Here is a 23452-nt window from a genome sequence, read left to right on the forward strand (position 1 = left end):
TGCATCCCTTGACAATGGGGAAGGGGAAGAAGACCCTCTGACAATTGTGTAAAGCGATTAATAACGCCACCTGTCCTAGCTCCAGCTGTCCCTGAGCTTCACTAGTGCAGAGGTTGCTTGGTTCATTTCTGCTTGGCAGTCATTGCCTTTTGATTGTAGGTGTGTGAGGTGATACTCAGCCCCAATCCTTGGAGGCGTAGGTTCATATAAACTCAATAGTTGCTTTTGAGAAACCAGATTACTGAAAAAATGTCATTATGCAATGATTTGAGGGAATATTCATGTAATGAATTTGAATTAATAATGTGGTAGTATAATGATTTTCATCTCATATTTCACCAGTCTCTATTTTTACAATGATCTCTAGATTACTAAATTACTAGATTACTAATTACTACCGTTGCCAAAACCCGATATATCATCAGTTCATGAGCATCTTTTCTGAATATATCTTACAGAAAAAAGCTTTCTCATTGAATCCTTTCTCCTATCATTCTCAGCAATTTAACAGGCTAATTTATAAACCAGTCACAGCAGAAACGTGTTTGCAGAACTTTGCTAAGTTTTGATGAGACTGATGTGGCAGGTAGTAATTATTAACAGAAATAACAACTCCCCAATTGTAAGAACATTTTCTTTCCTGAAGTAAAGCTGTAAATCTGTGTCCTTTGATCATTTAGAAGTAGTACAGTATGTTGTGCAGCGTCTGTCTCTGGAGAGACATAAATAAATTATTCTGTAGCAATCACATTTGATAACTGAAACTACCATTATAGTACCTGTGGCAAGCCTTCCATTAGTGTACCTTTCAAAATGCAAAATTGTCTTGGCAGCGAACATTCTATTTATTACTCTTTTTCTATTCTTCTGTCTTCTATCCTTTGAAAGACAAATAAAATTTCCAGAAAGTTTCTCATAGTATTCATTACATTTTGCAAGATCAGTTATGTTTTCTACAGTCACGGATAATTTACAAGAGCTAGAGCTGCACCTGTAATATGCCATAAAAAGGAGAGATAAAATTTAGCCGTGTAATCACAATTTTAGACATAACTTCATAGTAATAAGTTCTAATATGATGGGAAGTACATACAGAATCCCGTAATCTCCGGCTAAACCTAACCACATTGATTTTCTATTTTCTTGTAAAAAGCAGATTTTCATTTCCTTCAGTTAATCCTAAACATAGTAGCTTTGACACAGCCCAAAAAGCTTTGTTTTTCTTGCAGCCAAGATTAAAGTGTACAGTATATTAGCGTGCTGATGAAATAAGTGAGGATAACAAATGGTTCATGACGCGATGAGACGTATCAGAAAGACTATGAAATAGAAGTGTCACGCTCTGAAACAGTATTTTTATTTTTTTTCTCTCTAAACACCATATTTTTTATTCTAGCACTCCGGCATTGGTGGAGCAGCAGCTGGCAAGAAGAACAGAACTTGGAAGAACCTAAAACAAATTCTTGCTTCTGAAAGGGCATTGCCATGGCAACTAAATGATCCTAGCTGTAAGCTGCTTAGATGCTTTGCATGTATTTATAAAAAATAAAATCCACACAAATAACTTTCTTTAAAACAAACCTAAATTATTTCATCAGTGCATGCAGTATCCTGCTTGAACAGGGACAAGTAGTACATTTCAGACTAGTCCAATCACACTCGCCAGCCCTAAGTGCAAAGTAGGGGGAAGCAAGTAATTTGGAGTATTGTGACAAAGTTCAAATACATTTGGGGAGAGTTTAATAAAGGAAATTCGTTTATCTGAACCAGGTCAAAAACTCCTTATTCTCATCAGGTTTTTGTTACCTCTTCACTGCTGAGGAGCCTTCCTCCTCTTCATGCAGCCCAAATGTCTTCTGATGGATGGCTGCTGCTTGATTAGCTGTATTTGAACTATTTACAAGTGGATTCTCCTAAGCCACATACCTGCAGTAGCTTAGACCTCAGCCCAAGCTTCCTATCCAGCTCCTTATCCTGGATTCTTGGGAGAATTAAATCCTACATCCCCTATTTAGTTCAGCACAGCTGAAACGACACTATTAGCATTCCTGATTACAGCTAGCTGGTGTACATCCCCAGGAGCAGAGTTACAGCAGTGGTCTTCATCTAGGTATACTTCAAGTCTACTCGTAAAGTTGGATGCTATCGAACATAGCTGGAGGCAGAATGTGATCCTCAGATTTTACTTAAGCAAGTGGAGGCATCTCAGAATTGAGCATATGCATATACTTTTTGTCAGACTTGGTGTTTCTTCCAAAAATAGCTTGTCATTTTTTGAAGTGTTTTAGACGCAACTGTTACAGAAAAATGCAGACTACTGGGTGTTCCTGGCTATTGTAACTGACAATCTGCTGATGTTGCTATTTCTATTATGCTCTGTTTGCAACTGTAAATTTACAGGATTTTTTTTAAGAAGGTGGGAAAAGAAATTCATTTGCATATTTCAAACCAGATGTCTGTGGGATTAGCATCTTTTGAATTATGAGATGATGAGTTAGAAATTTGATATGGATGGAGCATTTGAATTGATCATAGCGTCTGAACGAGGTGCAAGGGAGATCAGGAAGGAGGAAAGAAATGAGTCAGATACAAGATATTTTTGTAAACATCCAGAACTTAAGCATACCAAATGTATCTTAAAAATGTTTATGAATGAGAGTTGTTACCTAAAGGGCACCAAAGAACAGTAATTTCCATCACTTAATTTAAACATTCAGACAATTTTCTAGGTCATTGACTGGGCTTAAAGTGGTACATGCTTAAAGATTTAACTGATTTAAAAGATTACTTTGCTTTTCTGGATTATGGTATTTCAGAGCTGCAATCTTGAACAATGTTTCGTGGTCTTACCATACAGCATGCATTTGAGAATGGCTGTTCTTTGCAAATAACTGACTCCAAGGGAATTCGTTAAAACTTGGAAGAAATCAACGCATTTCAAATAGCTCCTGCATTTTTCTTTTTGGAAGGGCAGTTCTGCTTACTGAACTCTTATTAGAGAGGTGAGCAGAATCAGACTGTTGTTTACAGTACTAACAGGCTAAATGTTTTTAGAGGTAATTCTGCTTCATGTTTCTTTGCCTTATTGCTGCTAGTAGAGACCTCAGAAAGTAAAGGCAGCGTTTTAAAGAAGTATTGTTACCTATTTACATTTTGAGTTTGCATTTTAAAATATATATCGCACTCTGAATTTATCCCTTTGTTTTTCTCTAGATTTTAATATTGATGCTCCTCCTTCCTTTAAGCCTGCCAAGAAATATTCGGACATTTCAGGACTTCCGGTAAGTATTTTATTTTTCTCTTCAAAATTGGCATCTCACTTTCCACAATTAAATAAAGCTGGTGCATGCTTTTGTAAAAGATATTCTTACTGAGGTTCCTATTCAGTCTTATGCTTAATAGCTGTCCAGTGATTTAGGGCCAGACCTCAAATACCTTCCCTACATCATAAAATCCTCAGGTTGTTAATAGATGTCAGGATAGATTAAATACCTGTCCTGCCAAGTGGCTCCTATCACACCACTGTCCCAGCTCTGAAGTCTGCAACGGTCCCCATCATTTCTGATTCTTTAGTTTATTACAGTGAAAGCGGGTGGCCCACTGTCTCCATGACTCCTAACTTTGCCAGGCTTTAACCACACAGACTGAAGCTTTCCATGCTGTGTTTGCCCAAAGCTGATTTATTTCATTATATGTTTTAAAGAAGGTTTCAAAAAAAAATGGCCTAGCAATTTCCAAGAATGAGATTAGGCAAAGTTATATTGATTGGCCCAGGTTAAAAAAAAAAAATCTTGTTATCACATTACTCTCAAACTTTCCCTCAAACAAATCAGCCTGAGACAGACGCTTGGCACGGACTTTTGAGAATTTCAAATACCCCCGTGCTTCAGAGCTGGAACTTGGAGTTTGGCAGATGTATAGCCTGTGTGTCACAGATGGGCTCTTTTACATGGTTTTGTTAAAGAAAAAAAGAAAAGGAAAAGAAAAAGGAAAAAAACCCCATATTTGACTTAGATACAGCTTGCACATGCTCCAAAAAGTTTTGGTAGTTACAATTTGGCACCTGAATTCCCCAAAGATTCTGCTGGCACAAAACAGGAGTAAAGTCATTAAATTCTGCCCAACAAAAACTTTGTATCTGCTACTGACATTGTTCTTATGTGACATGAATAATTTTACTTCAAACAAAATGCGTTAGTAACAGTGTATCTTTTCACCTTCAGGCCCCGGTGATTTATTTTGCAGAAGCCTATTCACGTTTTACAATTTAAATGAATGGGAATGTTGTATATGGACTATAAAAAGGGTTAAGTAATGGTTACACTATGTAACTCAATATTGAAAACTTTGTAACATCAAATAGCCTGAGGCAGAATTTCTGGGCCCTTTCCCCCAGTTTAATCTGTTTTTCATCCATAGGGCACTAGCCCACATCACAGGCTTGATGTCACCTCACAGAGATGCCTGTAAATATACACATTGGTTTTGTCGATGCAGGTTAACACAGCACCTTGCATTCTGTACATTGAATTAGGTGGAAGTCCCTGTTGGGAAAAAATTGAGTGAGCACTTAATTAAGGACTGCCTTATAGTGGATACACAGCGCAAGGGATCAAAGAATAGCTGTAGCATCAACTGTAATCCTGCACATCCTAACATTTGAGTTCTTGATTTGGCAGCATATGTTTTCTTTGGCTTTTTTATTTCTTAAGTAACACATTTAAATATGGCACCTAGGAGGTGGCATGTTTCCAGCCTGCGCCTTTGAGCATGATTTGGAAATGAAGTGGGTTGCTCGGATCGAGGCTGGTAACCCTTAGTGTTCAAGAGGGAATTGGAAAGCAACATCTCCCTTGCAGATGAACTGGCAGACAGCAAATGGAAGAAACTGCTCACAAACCCAGGGAAAATATTTCCCTCCAGCTCGGCAGACTTAGTCTTGTACTCCTAAGAGTATTGTTTTGATATAATAGCAACTTGTTTTCAGACAAGAAGCAGGTGTCAGTTGAATAAGGAACTTCGCATAAGTACCCCTACTCTATATAAAGATGCAGCGGATGGAGCAAGAGGGGATAGGTGGACATGTGAAATAATAATGAGTAGATTTAACCAAAACAGCAAATATTCCATACTGGGCCACTTAATGGTGTTCATCTGTTTCCTATCCTCTTCCCTTAGAGTTGCTTTGCAAGTATTAGTAGCATTCACGCCAGATGGTGTTAGAGTTGCTGCAACATCTTTGACCTGTGAGGGACTTGCATGGGGCAGGAGGCGTACGGGCATAGCTCCCTTTCACTGCCCATCTCCAGGGAACCAAATAGTGCTTTCCAGCGCTGGCCTTTGATGCATTTCAAAACCAGTCAGTCATTGCACCTGTAGCAAGATGATCCTGCACGTTACAGATGTGAGTTAAGGCCATGTCCCTGCCAGCTAAGTTTAGCTATAGGAAATAAGAGTCTTCCTCTCAGTTCCTCAGTTTGTTGGCCAGCTCTTCCTTTCCATCAGTGATTTATGCATTCTAACTATTCTCAGTATAAATACTTTCCTTTCTATATGAATCTATACTCAGTGCTGCTTTTGTTTCCTTTTTTTGTCTTTCCACTTTCTGATTTTCCATCCTCTAATTGCACTTTGAGTCGAGTTTCCTATTTCACCTAGCCTGCACGGTTTCTTGAGACCATGATAAAAATACCGTGTTTAAAAAAAATCTTTTTTTATTAAGATAACTGAGACAGCGTGTCATTTAAATTGCTAAGCTAGAAATGTTTCATAAGAAGCACTAAATATATTTTCAAGATAATTTCCTAGTAGGAAGATATGTGGGGTAATAGAATATTTTAGAAATCTAGTATAAGAAAAATGTCACTGTATTTTCTATGTAAAATCTGAAAGCTTTTGTGTAAGAATATATTTTCTATGGGAATGCTGGATTCCCCATGGGGAAAAAAAAAAGTAAAATAAATTCCTTAGTATTACCCATTTAGGGAAGAATTAAATGGTCTAGCAGGTACAAAAAAAGACAAGTGTATTAAAACACTCTCATCAGTATACCTGCAGTTATATTTAATGCCACAATTAAATTCTACTGATCCTCTTCTCTTTCTGTGTGTAACACAAATGGAATTAAATTTACCAATGGTCTAAGCAGAGCAGCCAATTTATATTTGTAAGGCAGCCTAGAATTCAAAAGCTACTATCTACTGTATTGACATTGCAGAATAAAACTATTATTTCCAAACTTGCATGAAGAGTATTTAGATATTTTAACATGCAAAATAAATCAATTTATTGTAAAGCAGGTTAAAAAAAATCCCAAACCTTCAAATATTTATATTTCTCTTTCTTTTCTGCAAATGGATCAGCCTTGTTACTATAGAAACAGATTGAGATAACTAATTTATTGTATTTGAAGAGCATGTATCTGTGGCCTTTGACTTAGTTTCTAAACAAGGCAGAGTTTTTCCTTTGCAAAATCACCTTACTTCACTTTTCTAATCTGTGTTAATTATTGCTGAAGTAGCGGTAAAGTTTGTTTTCAGACTGAAGTCATGGCATAAGCGACAAACCCGGAGCATGCTGGTTACCAGACATCAGTGTGTGCGAGCAGTACAGCCCAGTACGAAGTGTCGGAGTGGTGAAGAACTGCCGCAGTATTCTTAACCTAGATCGGTGGGCAATACGAATTGCAGATATTGCTTGGCTAGTTTGTTACAGAATCATGCACGTTTGAAAAGCAGTCTATTTCATTAGCTTTTTCTTACATGAGGCCAGATTTAAAGTGTGAAATAAAAATAAATTTATACCTGCTGTAACCATAAAGTTACTACTAGGGATCAATTTACTCCTAATGTCCTAACTTGGCCATTTGTTTGAAAATTAGTCGATGGCTTGACTGTTGGCTGACTACATTTAACTAACCTTGTAGCATTTCTTTGTAAAGAAACAAGCTACAAATAACAATTTTCTGCTAAGTCTTACTTGGCCAGACGATTAACTGGATTGTTACCATGGTCAACAGATCCTTTCCAACATAAAAATGGTAGAGGGCTCTGCACTTCAACAGTATGGGTGGAGGGAATGCTGCAGCGCTTCCTGGCCTCTTATTTTTCAGTAGCAATATCTTAAGGGCTCTCAACTGCCTGTGCCTTGCAGCCTGCCACCAGCTCCTGCTAAAGAAAGGTACAGAAGACGCTTTCAGAGCCTTGGCAGGCACTTGGTAATCCAATGCTGAAGGGGCGGTGATTGTCCTGGAGGCTGAAAGTGGAGGGGTGATCCCCTGAAGCCTGCCTTCTTCCAGCCCAGCCTCCTGTGCTGCCCCCCCCAGCTCATCCGAGCTCAAGGTTTCTGTAGCAACAGGGAAGGGGAGAGGATGGAAGGAAACTGGCACGTCTCCCAGGCACCCAGAGTCCAAATATAGCAGAGGATACAAGCGTCGCCCAGGGTTAGCTGGCCAGGCTGCTATCCTGACAGCAGGCATCTGTAACAAAGCACAACACTGAGTTCAAATTTCTTATCAGTTCAGTCACAGAACCATAAACTGAGACTCCCTTGCTTTAACAACCACTTTAAAGTAAATTAAAAGCTAAGTTGTATGCAGGAAGAGAAAATCAGTCCAAAGCTATCAGAGCACCCATAATTCAGCCTCTTTGTGGGTAATTTATTGGCAGCAGCCTGAGCTTTTGGAGAGCTGCCTTGAGAGAGACTGCACAAGGCACAGAGTTGCTAGGGTGAGTTTAGAGAGTTGAGGAATTTCTTTTGCACAGTGTTTTGTATGAAACTATTTCAGCCCTCTGTTATGTTTAATGCATTTCTAATGTGATTTTATAGGGGTCTGTTAAGTTCTCATAAGTTCTGACACGAGGAGATAGGAAAAAAAATACAAACTTTTGGTCACATGGTAGAACAGCAGTGCTGTTACTGGGAAAAAAACCTCACTATTTTGTGGTCTTGTAATTAGACACTTTTTTCAGTATTCTGTTTCGAGATGTTCTTTTAATAGTGACTCTGCCATTGTTTCTTTTTCAGGCAAATTACACAGATCCCCAGAGCAAGCTGAGATTTAGTACTATTGAAGAATTTGCCTATATTCGGATGCTCCCTTCAGACGTGGTTACAGGATACCTGGCTTTAAGGAAAGCAACAAGTATTGTTTCCTGAAGAGACCAAATATTGTTGTGCATCACTTGTGAACAGTGCTTATTTTGAGAATCACGATAGAAACTGACTGCAGGACTGAGGTTCCTTAAAACTATCCATGGATATTTACATCTGGAAGTAGTTGATGACACATGGATTTGAAAAACATATGGATTTAATTTTGATAAATGCTGATCTGTATTAGTTTGCCAATTTGTAAGCAGTTTGGTTTGGTGGGGAATAACTTAGACCTTAAGGATACGTACCTGCACCATAATGTCTGAGTTATATTAATTTCTGTAGAGACAGGATTTCATCTCCACCTTAGATATCTTACATACTGCTCTGGCTCAGAAGAAACAGTCATTAGAATTAAGGAAAAGGTACCAAGATATCCCAACTTCTAAACCTGCCTTGCCAGATGCACTTGCCATTTGGCTATGAAGAAGTTTGTCCCACCTGTAAAAGGAAGCTAAATTACCTAGCAAGCGCTGCTATTGTGATGACTGTTTACAGTACTGAGCACTGTGGAAATGAACAGCTTCACACAAATACTTGTACTGAAGAACTGTCGGCGTAAATAAAGTCGGATTCAAACTTGGTTTTAAAACATCCTGATGAATATGTGTCACAGGATCAAATCAAATCACCAGGTAAATCTTAATCGTGACACTTTGTAGGTTTTGAGTGCTTCATTTCACAACCTGACTATTCTACCTTTGCTGATTAGTACAGTATTATTATTAATTCATAAGAAAAGTACTAACATCCCAGACTTTTTAAAATCAATGCTAAAATAGCAGGAATTCCACTGTCCAGTGATATTCTGACACCCAGACAGTCTTCAGCAAGGAGAGACCTCCTAGGTCAGGTCACTGACCTTTGCACCATGAGGTACCGGAAGAATAACGGATAGCAACTGAACATTGTCACCCTTTAGAGGAAGGAACTGAAGGAGAGTTTGGACACTTGCTGGAAGGGCTGACGAGTACATGCCAACATCAGAATGACCATGATTTCCTGAAACTAAGTCTAGGGGCAAGGAGGCAGAGGGTTTTCTGCCCATTCTTTTCTTTTTGTGTCCTCTTTCTTATGACAAGCTACTAATTTGTTGTATTCCCACTTCTGCATCTTTGTCCTAGCCTTTTGTCAAGTTTTAATCTGGACTCCAAGTTCAGGCTCAGCCATTCCTAGCCTCCAACCACACAGCCTTCACTGCCATACTCCACCAGCTGCCCGTAGCTGTGGCACTTACCTCCCTTATCTCTCTGAACCAGTGGGTGTTAGGCAGAAAGGCAGCTAGGCGAGTTACCACTTGTTGCGGGAAAGCTCTCTTCCCATGTGCAAAACTGCCAAGTGGAAGACTTGGCCCACAGCTTGTTAGTCCTGGACTGCCTAGGTCACTAAGGAGGTGAGCCACTGATCATGGGACAGCAGTCCTGTCTCACCCAGGCTCCATTGTGGACATTGGCATCTTGTGCAAGGCACCTCTTCTCTCTGACTGCACAAGCAGCGTGCAGTGGTGACTAGGTAATGTCTATGCTGCACCTTGAATGCACATTTCTATAGACATGATAATTATTAGAATAGATTTTTTTTCCCCATAGAATGAATAAATATGCAGAGTGTTATTAATGCTAGTTTAATTTCAATTCCAAAACAGGAAAAACAATAATGGGACACATTGTTTAATGGAAGTCTGTGGGACTCACTCCTCAGTTTTTGTGATCTAATATTTACAAAACCAAAGTAATTTAAAAAGTCTTTGACAGGCTTACAATAGATCCTTCAAAGCCCTGGATACCAGATAATGCTACAACTGTATCACAGAACAAAAAAGAATAAGACAGGATATCTCTCTTCATGCCAGAAAACATCCAAGCCACATTCTCTTTGCATCCGAGTTTTAGAATGGATGTTTTTAACTTACTTTATGTACTGAAGATGTGTTTATAAGATAAGCTTAACGTTAATATGAAAAGAAAACACATAGAAATGCTGCAAGATCATTTATGCTTTAAATAAGCAGACAGCAGCCCAGAAAATCATATTTCACCAGCTTGTTCTCTCCGAGAAATATTTTTAACATTCTTTGGGAATGACTGTTTAGGAGCCCAGGCTCTCTCACCATCAGAAGTGCTCCACACGCTCCTGCACTGCACATTAAGATGTTGCTTCTCAGCTAATTTCTACTGCACAGTGCATACGCATTCCATTTCCAAAACCTAAGTGTCTCACTGAATAAATCGGCATCAGAAAAGCAAATACAGCTTAGATTTGACAAAAACCTTAGTGACTCTTCTCGCAGTGCTCTCTATCCATATGATGGCTGCTAGATTCTCTTTTCTTTCCTTGTTTCTTCCTTTCTTAGCTACTGGCCCTTTTTTCTAGTCAGAGGTACCTCACTTTTACTCATTAGGCTGTGCAGTTGTCATGCCAAGAGTGACGAGTCAGCCACCAGCACCTTTCAGCATTACATTGATCAACAACAATTTACCACACGGAACAATCAAAACTAATTTGTTTTAGCAGGAAGCTGAGAACGGAAAAGATCTAGGGGCCAACATGTATGACGCCGTTCAGTCCAGCTAAGTTCTTTCTGGGAACAGCATGTGGACCTGTTGTTCTCATCAGTGCCTTCTGTGAGAGAACTGAGCAATACCTCCCTCACTGTATGTAAGAGAAAATATTGATAAGTAAGTGAAGAGCTCATCTGTGCCATGGAGTAGTTTTAGAGTATGCTTTATTGACAGCTTTAGAAGAAGTGAAAATTGGGAAGTATGTTTACATTTTAAAGTACTTATGGGACATTGTCTAGATAAACATAAATAAGTTGAATTTAAATTGAAAAGAGAGCAAAAGAAAGCAGCAACAAATACCATTTCAGACTTGGGGAGAATGCATTTTGACTAATAGTACTGCCACATCTGTAAAGCAGGAAGCCAGTGGTCAGAGCGAGGACTAATTTGTTCAAGCACAACCGCTGCTATGTGTGAAGTGTCACCTGAATGCGTTACTTAGTACAGCTCACGGACGGCTTCAGCCTAACAAACATTTGCATTAATATGCTCCCCTGTCATCCCTCTCCATTACCCCTGTAAGAGCTTGCAGCATGCCCATTGCTAAGCTCCCACAGAAATCCCACTGACAGTAATGGGAAGTGAGCTTGTGCAGCAACTTGCAAGGTACAGTCCAACTGGCAAAGCTTTACCCTTAGTCTTTTTGTTGAGTGGAAGGCATGTTTTCCTTGCCTCATCAGTCCTATCCCTCAGAAAGAATGAGCGTGTTCACCAGAGGCCAAGATCCTGTTTTCCTGTGCAGCTGCCTGCCTCACACACTGCTGGTCCAGCAAACACTGGAGGTAGGGGGTCACCTCCAGCTTGCTGTGGGGTTGTCTGTTTGTTGGTTTTTTTTTTTGTTTAAGATTGCAGTAGCTTGTATTTACCCCATGCTTTGGGTGGATCTGCGTGTTCTTGAAGACCTGGACAAAGCAGGCAGCTGCCTTTGCAGCAGTCAGCCCCAGGGCACCAAAACTGCTGTAGCTGAACGGCCTAGAATGGCCAAAGCCCTGGTGCTGCGAGGACGCTGTGCTGCAGCTGGGGCAGGGGCTGGGTGGCGTGGGGCTGTAGGATGGTGGGATGGGAAGGCATGTGCTGGGGGCAATGAGGGAAGTGAAGCTCCCAGCAGCTGCAGCTGCTGCCTCCATCCTTCTCGTCCTCTCCAGTGGATGGGAGAGCAGGATGCTGGCGCTCCAGGGCTCTTGCCTTGATTATTCACTGCTGGTTTGTACCACCTATGGAAACCTCCTGCCCCAACCCTGCCCTTTGCTGTGTCTCTACTAGGAATGACCTTGGCCCTATGTCCCTGGAAAGCAGCAAAATTCAATTCAGAGGGGCCTCAGACAGCTCATTTCAGAGCCCCTGCATTTCACTGACCTGTATCTCCCTGCTTTCTCCCATCATAGTGTTCTGGATGCCTGTGGAGTTGCTATATATGGGCTTCCATGGAGGACAGGAGTAGCAGGCACGTGCAGGGAGATGTGCCTTGATCTCCTTTGACAGAGGCCCATGAGTGTCAAACCCCACCATAGCACAGGGAAATGAAGGAAAGCAAAGGGAAGGGCTTTTTACTGGTAAAAAATACCAAAGTACAAATGAACTAGTATAAGGTTAAAAAGCTTTTGTAAGTCTGCTCTGTTAAGAAAAAAGCTCAAACTCCCTGCATGATTACAATCTTTTTCCTGAAGGGCTAAGTCATCTTTAAAAAAATAATACAACAATAATTTGTTACTAGAAAACTTAGCAATGGGTTTTAAGGCCTCTTACAATCTTTAACACTTTATGTGGTTTACATACTCGAAACAAAACAGCACACAGTTTTTCTTTCTGAATCAGTTCAAGGCAGATGACTTTCACAGATTCCATGTCAGGTCTGGGAGAAAAACCCTGACTTAGTGCTCCTTTAAACAAGAAGAGTGAAGCAGTATCCGTATTGCTACTGAGCACTTCAGTCACACTGAGATGGTGATACCACTAATACCAGAATTCACAGAAATCCCTTCGTATTTTTCTCATTTTAGTTTGTGTCCCTCAATTAAGAGCCACTTTTCTCTGCCTGTTGGAGAATGAGTGGGTGGGACATAATAAAATAATACATCTTCAGGTAAGAAAAACATTTTGTTTGAGCCTATTTGGTGTCTGTGAGTATTGCTTGACTTGGTTTTGTATTATTTGAGAAGCTCAAACAAATCCAGACCTTTCAGATAATTACACTACTGTAAATCACAACCTACAGACAGCAATAACAGTAATCTCTTGGGAGAGATAATAACAACTAACAAACATAGTTTAAACTGTTGGTAAGTAGCACTTGTGTAATTACACATGGTTTATGACCTATGAGATCATGCGTTAAGTACAGAACATCGCTTTTTCTGACATCATAGCCTAAAATCAATAATCTCTAGATAAAGATGGTAGCACTAGTGGACTAGACAACAAGATGGCTTGGGGGCTGGCTGTGGTTCCTGTTTGCCAGCATGTCCTGAACCCAGAGGAGTGACACCCACCCGCACAGAGGAGCACTCCTGTGGTCTGAACTCCACCCAAAAAATCGAAGTGGTTAATTGCGTGAGAGCGGAGGGCTGGCTGTACTGCGTGCGCCTTCCCTGTCCTGTGGCTGCGGCAGCATCCTTCCCCAGGTGGCTAAGCAAGCATGACGGGGGTGAATACGTGCAGGCAATCTCATAGTGGGAGCTGGCCTTCCAGCTCAGGACCAAAATGCAGGCACCCACTTCCAAGCAACTGGAAAAAGCCAGCAGGCTCTAGGAGTGTGCCTGAATAGCAGTTCTTGCATGGAGGCAGTGTGGGATCTGATAATAACCTTAATAAAAAGGAAATCTGGGGAATTTCGACAAGAGCTGGACTTAGGTAAGGTGAGAGTACTGGAAGTGGGATTGTAGAAGCAGTTTCCCTGACAATATAAGGCTATGCTGCAGAGAAATCGTTTATAGAACACTCTCTGAGTGATTCTTAATCCTCTGAAATAACACATATGGCATTATGGTGGTTTTATATTTGGAATAAAGAACATAAATAGAGCGTAACTCACCACTTCAAATTGTGCCTCTCTGGAAGGTGTGTCGGAGCTGGTGATGTGGAGTCAATGGCTGCCATCAGTCTCGTGTGCACAAGTGACAGCAGCTAATAGGCACAAGCCTTGTGCTCCTCGTATTAAAGGGGCTTTTGTTACTGAAGCTGATGGCAAAGCACAATCAACCAAATAGTTTTGGCCTCTAACAACTAAGAATTTGTTTGTTTGTCATGCCTCATCTGTTGTACCAAGCTGTACAAAATCAGAGAGATAAGAAATAAACACCGGCAACTCCTTTCCACTGTTACGTGAGCCCTTCCCACGAGCTTTGTAAATTGAGAATTATTACCACCATTTTAGCAGAGTATGAGATGTTCCACACCAGTACCCTGGTTTGGCCTCAAGCTTCCTGAATCCTTGGGAAATGGCATGTCAAACTCCACAGTGAAACGCTACCTGCAAACGGTGTATTTCAGCAGCTGTCTCCACGTTCTTATAATTTACCTAATAACGAATTGGAAGCCAAATTCTCCGTGGACCTTGAGATACCCTGAAGGATCACACTGGGACGGAGGACGCAAAAGCTCTTCTTCCTGTACATTTCCTGTATACAATTCCACAGGGACATGCAGACCTCTCCGGAGCCTTTGGGCAGTGACTCTCACCCCAAGGTCTGTTTATATCTTTCATAAAAAAATACACATAAGTCACATGGATGATTTTTTTGGAACAAGCAGCGGAACCCTGCTCTTCCACCTTTCACACACGTGCTCTGCTCACTGTGCTTAACGGTCTCTCAATTAATCCCTCCAACTCTATGAATCATGGGATTGCACCCACTGCAAAAAACACGTTACACGGCCCTGGTAGTTCCGACACTCTCCAGAGAATGGGAGAGGTGCTTTGAACCTTTTAGATGAAAGAGGAGACTGATGTCACAGGGCTGGTGAGAAGCATCCTCACCCCTGGGCGGCTGGATAAGGAAAGCAGGAACTGCAGCCGCGTCCCTGTACTGGCTGTATTTCAAATGGAGGCAATAGCCTTTTTGCAGAATGCAGTCTGGAAGGGCGCTGCATCTGCTGCTGCAAGACAGAACGTGAGCAGGAGGCTGGCACTGAGATGCTCGACTCTGTCAAGGCTGACACGTCTCTGGGCACACTCAAAGGCAGAGTTTCAGATGTCTGGGTAACCATCCAGGATCCGGTCAGCAGCTGTGTAAGAATACAGAGGACTGTAGGTTTGGGCATAGGCTGTCTAAATTCAGCCCAGATCTCTTTTGCTCCTCTCAGAAGACTTGTGAATGAGTCCTACCAACTCAGTTGATTTTGACTCGATGCCTGTACCATCTGACCAGTTCACATAGCACACACTTCTTGTCACCAAAAGGTATCTGCTGTTGCTACCAGTACTGGATCTGAAGCTGTGAAAACATGAGCATCCATGGGAAAAAAAACAAAAAACAAAAAAAATCAAGGGCAGACAAGGGCCCTCTTGTCATTCTCCCAGAATTTATCTGACTTTCAGGCCATGTCTCTAGTACTTTCATGACCTATTTAACACTACTCACTACTTCCAGCTTTTCCAAACCCACGTCTCAAGCTCAAGCCGAGACACTGGACAAGGTTAAAAATCCTGTCCTCCACCATACATTTCTAAGCAGTTCTCAAAAGACATAATCACAATCCAGTAGTAACAGGTGTCCTAAAAGTCCGACTTTGCACCTCTGTACTGGCTGTAGGTGGCAAGGTTTTGGTAGGAGGGAGGCTTCAGGAATGGCCTCTGTGGGAAGAGGTTCAGGGGCTGTAGGAGGCATAGGAATTATAGATGCAGTTTTCTGACCCCCTAAAATGAGTATTTGAAGTAACAGCTTGTTTTTTAGGTCATACAGAAGGAGAGGCTTTATTTGTCCTAAATAGCACATACAAGTTTGATCAAGTAATAATTATATCTCAGCCACTAAGAAATAATCTCCAAGACATAATGAGTAATAGCACCTTCCCTGGGAAACGTGATTCCCTCCACCTCCAGCTTCCCCTCCCTGCTCCAAAAACCCCACCAATCAATAAACAACCCTCAAACCACCACAGCTGTGTTGATACTCCTCTTAAAAACTAGGACTGAAGGATAAATGACCAAGTTAATCAAAAGAACGTCTTTGTATAAATCAACAGAATTCACCTGGATCCTCAGAAACTGCATACTGAAAAGAGAAAAGAAGCAGTGGAAGAAGAAAAAGTCCGAGTGGAAAAGCAAGAAGAAAAGCTGAAACCACAAGAGGAAAGCTAATGGCCCATGTTACCAAAAAGGCAGCCTTCTGCCAAGGATAATTGAAACCCCAGGGAGGGCCAAAGCCAGAAGTATCCTCTACAGCAGTCCTTCTGTCAAAAAGGCCATCAAAGCAAACCTTAAACCAGAGTGAGTTCACCAGAAAATCAAAAATGTCTTGCCATGGATCCAGCCAGCTATCCTAATATACACAGTGTTTTCCATCAGAAAGTGTATTTCTGTTTCTCGAACTGTGTGGAAACCCAAGGCTCACACTTACCATTTAAGACACTCAAAACAACTTAAGTAAATGAAAAAAAGACACGCACACAGAGACCTTCCAGATTTCACTCAACCCAGCACACAGGCACTTCTGATGTTCTTAATACTGCCTCTTTCCTGCCTACTTGCCTAGATTAGGGATATTTGCCACACTGTAGCCCTATCTACGAACCCCGAGTGTAAATATATGTACAAACCCTTAATGTAAATATATGCGTTGGAAAGATTTTGCCAGGAACTTGGAGTGCGTGAGCACTTCAGGCTTATCTCTGGTTAATGACTTCCATTTGACCCAGCTAACACAAATTCTCATCTAGAGGGGCCCAGATCCAGGGCTGGGCAGCGGGCAGGTACTGGCCTCCACACCTTGGCCTCAGGTTCCTGTTCCTCAGGATGCAGCACTGAGGACGGCATGGAGATCACCCTCACAGGAGTGCCAGGGTTTTCTGCGAGATTTCTTTATTTTTCTTAGCTTTACATATATCTTTACACAGAACTTCCTCCCCCTCTCCCCCCCCCCAACATGCACGATTTGAATGGTATTCTGTTAGAAAAAGCACAATTAGATAAACTATTGTACCTGCACACATATGGAGGTATGGAGGTGCACCTCATAAATAATTTATTGTAGTAAAGCAAAACCTAATGGATAAATTTCGATTTCGTTTGCTAAAATATAAAAGCTAAAATTGCTAATAAGCCACTAAGAGTTATTCAACAGATTGTCTATTACAGGAAATCTTGCCAGGATGCTCAAGTGGTTTATGGCCATCTCGGATATCGGGGGAAGACCAAAATGGGTCTAACGTTTTTGAAGTTTCGTGGGGTTTTGAGAAATCCAGACATCTGCATTTTAATCTTCGGAAAATCCTGAGATCAGCAAGACTGTCGTCTGCAGGATTTAACCGCAAGTTGGACCCACCTCTTAGCAAGTCTAAAAGTCTTATGATTGCCATTAAAAAAGAAACCAACAGCCCTTTTCTTATATGTACACATAATGATGAGGTTCGTGCTATAAAACCTTTGTCTTTAAATGGCAGAGTAAGAACATGATAATTCATGCCTTCTGCATAACCGAGTTAACTGGGTGTATCTCAGTGACTAATTTAAATAACTGCAGCTTTTCACCTGCTGCTTTGTCCGCAGTATGTTCATTGCAGCTGTGTGTGTCAGCCTATGAACACCACCACAAAAAGGGATAAGAGCAGCTCGGAGGCAAGACTCAAAGGCTTGCAAAGTGCTCCTCCTGCCTTTTAGCCAGTCCTCTTATCCAGCTACCATCACCTCTACCTTTCATGGGGAGGGATTTTTTTTTTCAAACACTGGGTATGCAGTTTGACTAAAAGGTGTCGTGTGTGTACACCAGCGCTTTTTAAAGTTTCACTTTTCCCCTCTCCTTACTCCTCTTTCCATATTTGCAAGTCAGGAAAGATCTGGATACAGATCCAAATCATCAAAACGTTTAAGATTTTGAGTTGAGTGAGATACTGAAACAGCTCCAACGCCATCAGCAAGGACCTCTAACTAAAAATGTAGTAACACAATAGCTTCCTTTTTGATGTAAAATCAATCATGTCCAATGTTTAGATTTACACACCCCTTCATACGTATTAACCTACTCCACCTTAACTGCTTTACACATTTCTAGTATTTACTTTGGCTTCCTACATCCTCTGTTAATCAAGCCTTACTTTTCCATGACAGAGGCAACTACCCTGAACTTTTCTAGAACCTGATATGACACGCTCCCCTTTGGAAAATGCAATGAAGCATGGGTGCACATCCAATGTGGTATCTACAGTAATTAGAGTCAATGCTCATTAAATGCTCATTAAAAAGTGAAAATAGGTGGATTGCGCTGTACAGTGCACCCATGATGTGGAAGCAATACTGCGTTGCTCCAAAAATAAGAGAAAAGAAAACATTAAAGCCATTTATGGCACTTGTTTCCAACAAGGACATTAATTCCACGTATTTGGAACAAAGAACACAGTGTATTTACTCTTTTTTCATCTTTCTACTAGTAGACTGGGCAAATTAACATTGTTTTCTTACCACAAACCTCTGGAGACACCATGGTTCAAGAATGTTTTTCTGAACGCTCATGCTAAAAAAGCAATCAGCCAGCTACTGAGCTTTGGAGAAAGGCGGTGGCATCTCTGTTCATACACCTTGAAAATAAATTATCCTGCATGGAGCCAGGCTGGGTGAACGGCGGACAGGCAGAAGTACTGCAAAACCTTCTCCCTCCCACCCAGAGCCAGCGTAGCTCATTAAAGCCACTATTTCACACATGCCATAGTGGTAATCCTGGATGAAAAGACTTATGCACTTCTTCAGCATGCCTTATCATTATCTATCACCACCTATACACTGATTTAGACGAGTCCAGAGGCATGTCAACCCCCTTCCCTCTCTCTCCACACAGGGGGAACACAAAGGCCAGCTCCTGTCCCCAACAGCTCATCTGCCGCTGGCTGGCCCGGCCCAGCCCCAACACAGCGCTGCGTGACAGAGGTTGTCTAAAACTGCAGTGGTGGGAACCTCACCACAGAGGAAAGGTGCATGCACTGCTAAAAGGGAGAAATGCAGAAAAAGGAAGGAAACATGACTGTCATCCAATCTGCAACATATAAAATCCTAAAATCCGTTTTATTCTATTGAGCATTTTATTTTTATACTTTTTTTTTTTTTCTTCTCTGGTGGCCAAGCTTTGGTGGAGCAAAGCTTTAAATTAGTTTCTGAGAAAGAAACCAGAGGTTTGCTACCTCGGCAGGGAGTGGGGAAAGGGGAAGAGCTGAGAAAATAAATTTTTCACTTTTGCAACAGGCTCACGCAGGACTGTTTGCCAAACCCACCCCCAGCCAAGCAGCTGGGGAGCTCAGGGGCTGAATCAGAGGTGTAACACATCTATCTGAACTGCCCAAGACACACAGATGCTGGGCTTGATATCTACCAGACAGATAGGTTTCCAGGGAAAAACTGCCCCCCCGCCTCTCTCCTGCTTCCCTGCCTCTCTCCTGCCATCAAGTAGAGGAAGGAGCCATCTGTTGCCATTAGCTCACAGGAGCAATGCCTACATCTGAGCCGGTCACAGTGTGTGCTCTCCACAGCACTATCCGCTTTCCGCTCCAAGCCGTGACGCACCGCGATGTTCCCCTCTGGCCGGGGACTCCAGGAAGCGAGCTGTTTGAGTTGGACGTGAGCTCAGTGACACAGACACAGGTGGCTCCATCTATTGTGACACGAGGTCAAGCCAGCTGCAAAGGGTCCTACTTTCCCCAGTTATTCCTTAGGGACCAGGAAACAGGGTGAAAAGCAGGCTCTTGGCTGGGATTAAATTATATTGAAAGTTCACCCCACCAGTAGCTGTGCAGCTCCTTGGCGTTTCTTGGTAAATCAGCCCAGGTCCCAACAACAGGGAAAGGCAAAATCTCACTCCTGTGAGATTGGGGAAAATTTGGGGAAAATTATGACCCAGACTTGGAAGCCGGTTTGTGGCTGACGTGTGTTTCCACTGCAGACTCGGCCAAAATCCCACTCCGGCCGGCTGCAGTTGCGGGACATTTGGGTCTGGCTCAGAGCTGGACGCGCACCTGTCCTTTGCAGTAGGAAATCCAAAGCAGCTGGCTGAAGGATGTACTTGCTACGATGAGGGACATCTCAGGATGCATACAGTTTTGATTTTAAACTCCACTTCCTCAGCAGTTTTTTTCACCTCTTGTTGATTTTTGGTGTAACAGCCATTTTAATGTGTTCGCTGCCATCTTCTACCTGGTGGTATTTTGCTCCACTGGGAGAAAGAGTCAATGTTTTAAAGGTACTTGTGGGGAAAAAAAGAAAAGCCAAGAGTCAAGCTCTCTCTCAACAATAGGGACTCCTACCTTTTTCTTGACAGTCTGCACATGCTTCATTGCCATTAATCATTTTATCCTGAATAAAATTAGATGGAGACCTCTACCCACCAGGCCTGAGGCAAACAACCCATCGGCTGACTTGGCCAGCACGTCCAAAGTTGCTCTTAACATTGACTCAGCAGTGTCAGCACCATTTGATTAGGATGCAGGAGGGAGATGCTCCAGTTAATGATGGCAAATGCTGTATGAAAAAGTGTATCTCAGAGAGGGCAAAAAAAAAAAGCGCAGTCCTTCCTAGCAGGGAGCAGAGGAGACGAGTCCACAGAGCTCAGCTTCAGCAGTCATTTCCCTCCCCTTTCTGTCTGCAGACTCAAGCCCTCCTTGGCCAACATGAGCGGTGATTCACGACTTGGAGCTCGTGTCACCTCATCCTCTCTTTCTCATCACTGGTCTGGCAGTGAAAAGCTTCCCACACGATCCATGAGCCAAATCCTGCTGGAACTGCAGCTGTCTCATGGTGCTTTCATCCCAAATATCTCAGCTGCTATGCTGGCTTCTGCAGGTACGAGCTGCTTAAATTTTCTACTGCCTCAATAGAATATATTTCTTGGTAGGCATAGTGAATCTGGGCCTGGGAGCAGGACTACGGAGTGAGGAACAGAAAGCCCAGTGTTGCACAATTGGTTTGCATCTCTGCTCAAGATTTCATTGGCAATGCTCTTCTGGAGTCAAAGCAAATTCACTGCCAAGTACAGTAACTGAAATATTCGGTAAGAGTAATTTGTTCTTCTTGATAATTCTTCTGACTGCAAATGGATAACATTTTTTACAGTCTTTTCTCATGACCATGTAGTGAAGAGGTTCAATAAAAGCAATTTTTGCCTATGGGTTGCTGAACAGTACCAATATCTCTAAGCATTTTTATTCAGGATTCAAATATGCTGTGTGACTGGTCACCCATGTTAAACAGTACAGTTTCTATTCCCTAACCAGATTCCTACAGAGGCCAGGAGTATCTGGAAAAAATCAAAAACGCATTGAAAGGGGATATAGGGAGAGAGGCAAATTGAGAAAATTCAGCAATCTTCTCTCCTGTTGCAAAAGAAAGTGCCTCATACAAGGCTGTACATGTGCAGTTCAGACTTTAAAATACCCATGTTCTTTCTCCACTTGCAGATAGCCCTGTCTAGATGATATTTTGCTCAGCACAAGATGGTCCAGGAGTCTGTGGATCTTCTCAGTTCCCAGGACAGGCCTCACCTTGCTAAAAATCCTCCTCTATTGCCCACTTTTTGCCACCACAAAGAACTACGATGAGATGGAAGCAGTTGAGGCCCTTTGATGCTGTGCCTAGAGCGAAGCCTCCAAACTGGTGAGAAAGCCAAACAGAGGACCTGTGCCAGGCACGCTGTTTTCTCCTGAGGTTTCTGTCCTCAGTGTTTTGCTACTGAAGAACATGTGTTTAATGCTCAAGGGAGAGGAGACATACCATGCGTTTTTAGGCAGCGGACCTCTCTTTTACTCCTCCAAAACCACAACCCGTTATTTTGCTTTCCTATATCCCAGTACTCAGGCTAACAAGTTTTAAAACGCATTTTAAGATGTATCCACTAGATAACAAGATTAACGCCCAAATTCAAGCAATAGTAGTGTCACAATGAACTAAACTGTCAGCCTGTCCCAAAAACCTTACCAAAACAAACTGCTTGTTGTCTGTCGCTTGAAGCAACTTTTTATTTCATTTTCTAATAGAAGGTCTGTGACTTCTCATGCTAGAGACTGCCTAGGATATTTGAACTCACAACTTCCATTAGTGTAAGTGTTATGTCTCACTCTACCAGTCAAAAAAAAAAAGAAAAAAGAGCACCTATATTTTGAATGTTAAGGCCTGCACTCTGCATTTATGACTGGCGAATGTATTGTTTCTTAACCATGACATAATATAAATGGTTTTCACACAGATATAACACAGACTTCAAAATATTTGAAAAGTTCTGCAGCATGTACATAAACAGCTAGCACTGCTGCATGCAGTAAAGTTTTCTTTAACTTCATGGAACAGCTAAGGAGTCATTCATTTTAATATAACCCCTAGAAACACAGTACTGTTGTTACTGGTCTTTAAATGGTTGTTGGCTCTGAGTGCTGACTATGATAATCCTATGTCAAGTTCAGTGAGTACAGATAATGTTTAAAAGTCTATGTTTCACTTATTTAAACTTGCATAAGCATACTTAAAGAATGTACATTGGGCTCTTATTTTAGCCACTCAGCTTTATATTTTTGTAGTGAAAATATATTTACACTTCTAATATATATGTTCTTCAAAATATATGTGCTGCTGCAGAACTTCAGCAATAAGGATGACACATGCAAGCCCTCAGAAAGAGAGGCAAAAAATCTCCAAGCCAAATGAGAAAATATGCAGTGCAGAGAGTCAAGTACTGAAAAATATAACCTCGCCAAACCCCGACTTACGTAATCAGCTGTTTGAGAGCACTTCATATGTCGAAAAGAGATTGAGTAACAAAAGCCAAATCCTGGCTGCCTCTGCTGCTTATACAGGTAATCATCTAGGGGGGCTCAGATGACTTAAATACTGCGTTACATAAATGCAACTGGAAGTTTAAACACCCTGTGTGGGTTTCAAACCCTCCATCACCACCTCTACAATGTTCTAAATGGTTTCTCAGGTAAATCACATGGTCATCCGGGAGTATTAGATCATGAAAAAATACACATTTTAAATGAGGATTTGGTTAAAAAAAAACAAAAACAAAATCTCTTTGGCCTACCAGGTAGTAGATTATATAAATTGAACTCTTTGAAAATTGTGAAAATTGTGAAAGAGGAAGCAACTAGTAAGAGTGCACTTTATCTATGCAACAAATTCAACGACAATACAAAGTGTAATATGAATGGAAACTATTACCAAAATACATTTACTGGGCACCAAAGCAGAAAATATGTTATCATTTGCTGGAGCCAGCCTAAATAAATATCTGCCAAAGTTTAAAACAAATGACAAGGAGACCTTCCTGTGTCTAATGAGGCTATGTGTTTAACTTTTTTTTCATCATATTGGTATTTGAACTGGGTCACATACATTCCTCTTAAGATGACATTTTTGAGACTATTTATAGAAAGTCGTCCTGTCTGGCACATCTTATTTCAATTAAAATTTGATCTTGAAACAGGACAGAAGGATGCAAGTGGGGGGACCCTGCAGTACTGGCTACTGATGATCTATTAAAAGTTTATGCTGCACTTTGAAGGAAAGGGAAGGCTTGCAGGAGAACACCAGCACAGAAACACTGCCT

At 41.5% G+C, this 23452-nt stretch overlaps 1 protein-coding gene across 1 annotated transcript in view; it reads left to right on the top strand.

Annotated features, from left to right (window-relative positions):
- Positions 1-8765, top strand: part of INO80C (INO80 complex subunit C) — a 32060-nt gene extending 23295 nt beyond the window's left edge. Inside the window, exons 3-5 of the mRNA XM_086609106.1 lie at positions 1397-1508; positions 3214-3281; positions 8026-8765. Of these exons, the coding sequence (XP_086465232.1) occupies positions 1397-1508; positions 3214-3281; positions 8026-8157 (312 nt within the window). The 3' untranslated portion in view covers positions 8158-8765. The remainder of the gene's footprint in view (positions 1-1396; positions 1509-3213; positions 3282-8025) is intronic.
- The last annotated feature ends 14687 nt before the right edge of the window (positions 8766-23452 follow it).

The sequence above is a fragment of the Tauraco erythrolophus genome, chromosome 3, assembly GCF_009769465.1.
Source record: "Tauraco erythrolophus isolate bTauEry1 chromosome 3, bTauEry1.pri, whole genome shotgun sequence".
Lineage (NCBI taxonomy): Eukaryota > Metazoa > Chordata > Aves > Musophagiformes > Musophagidae > Tauraco > Tauraco erythrolophus.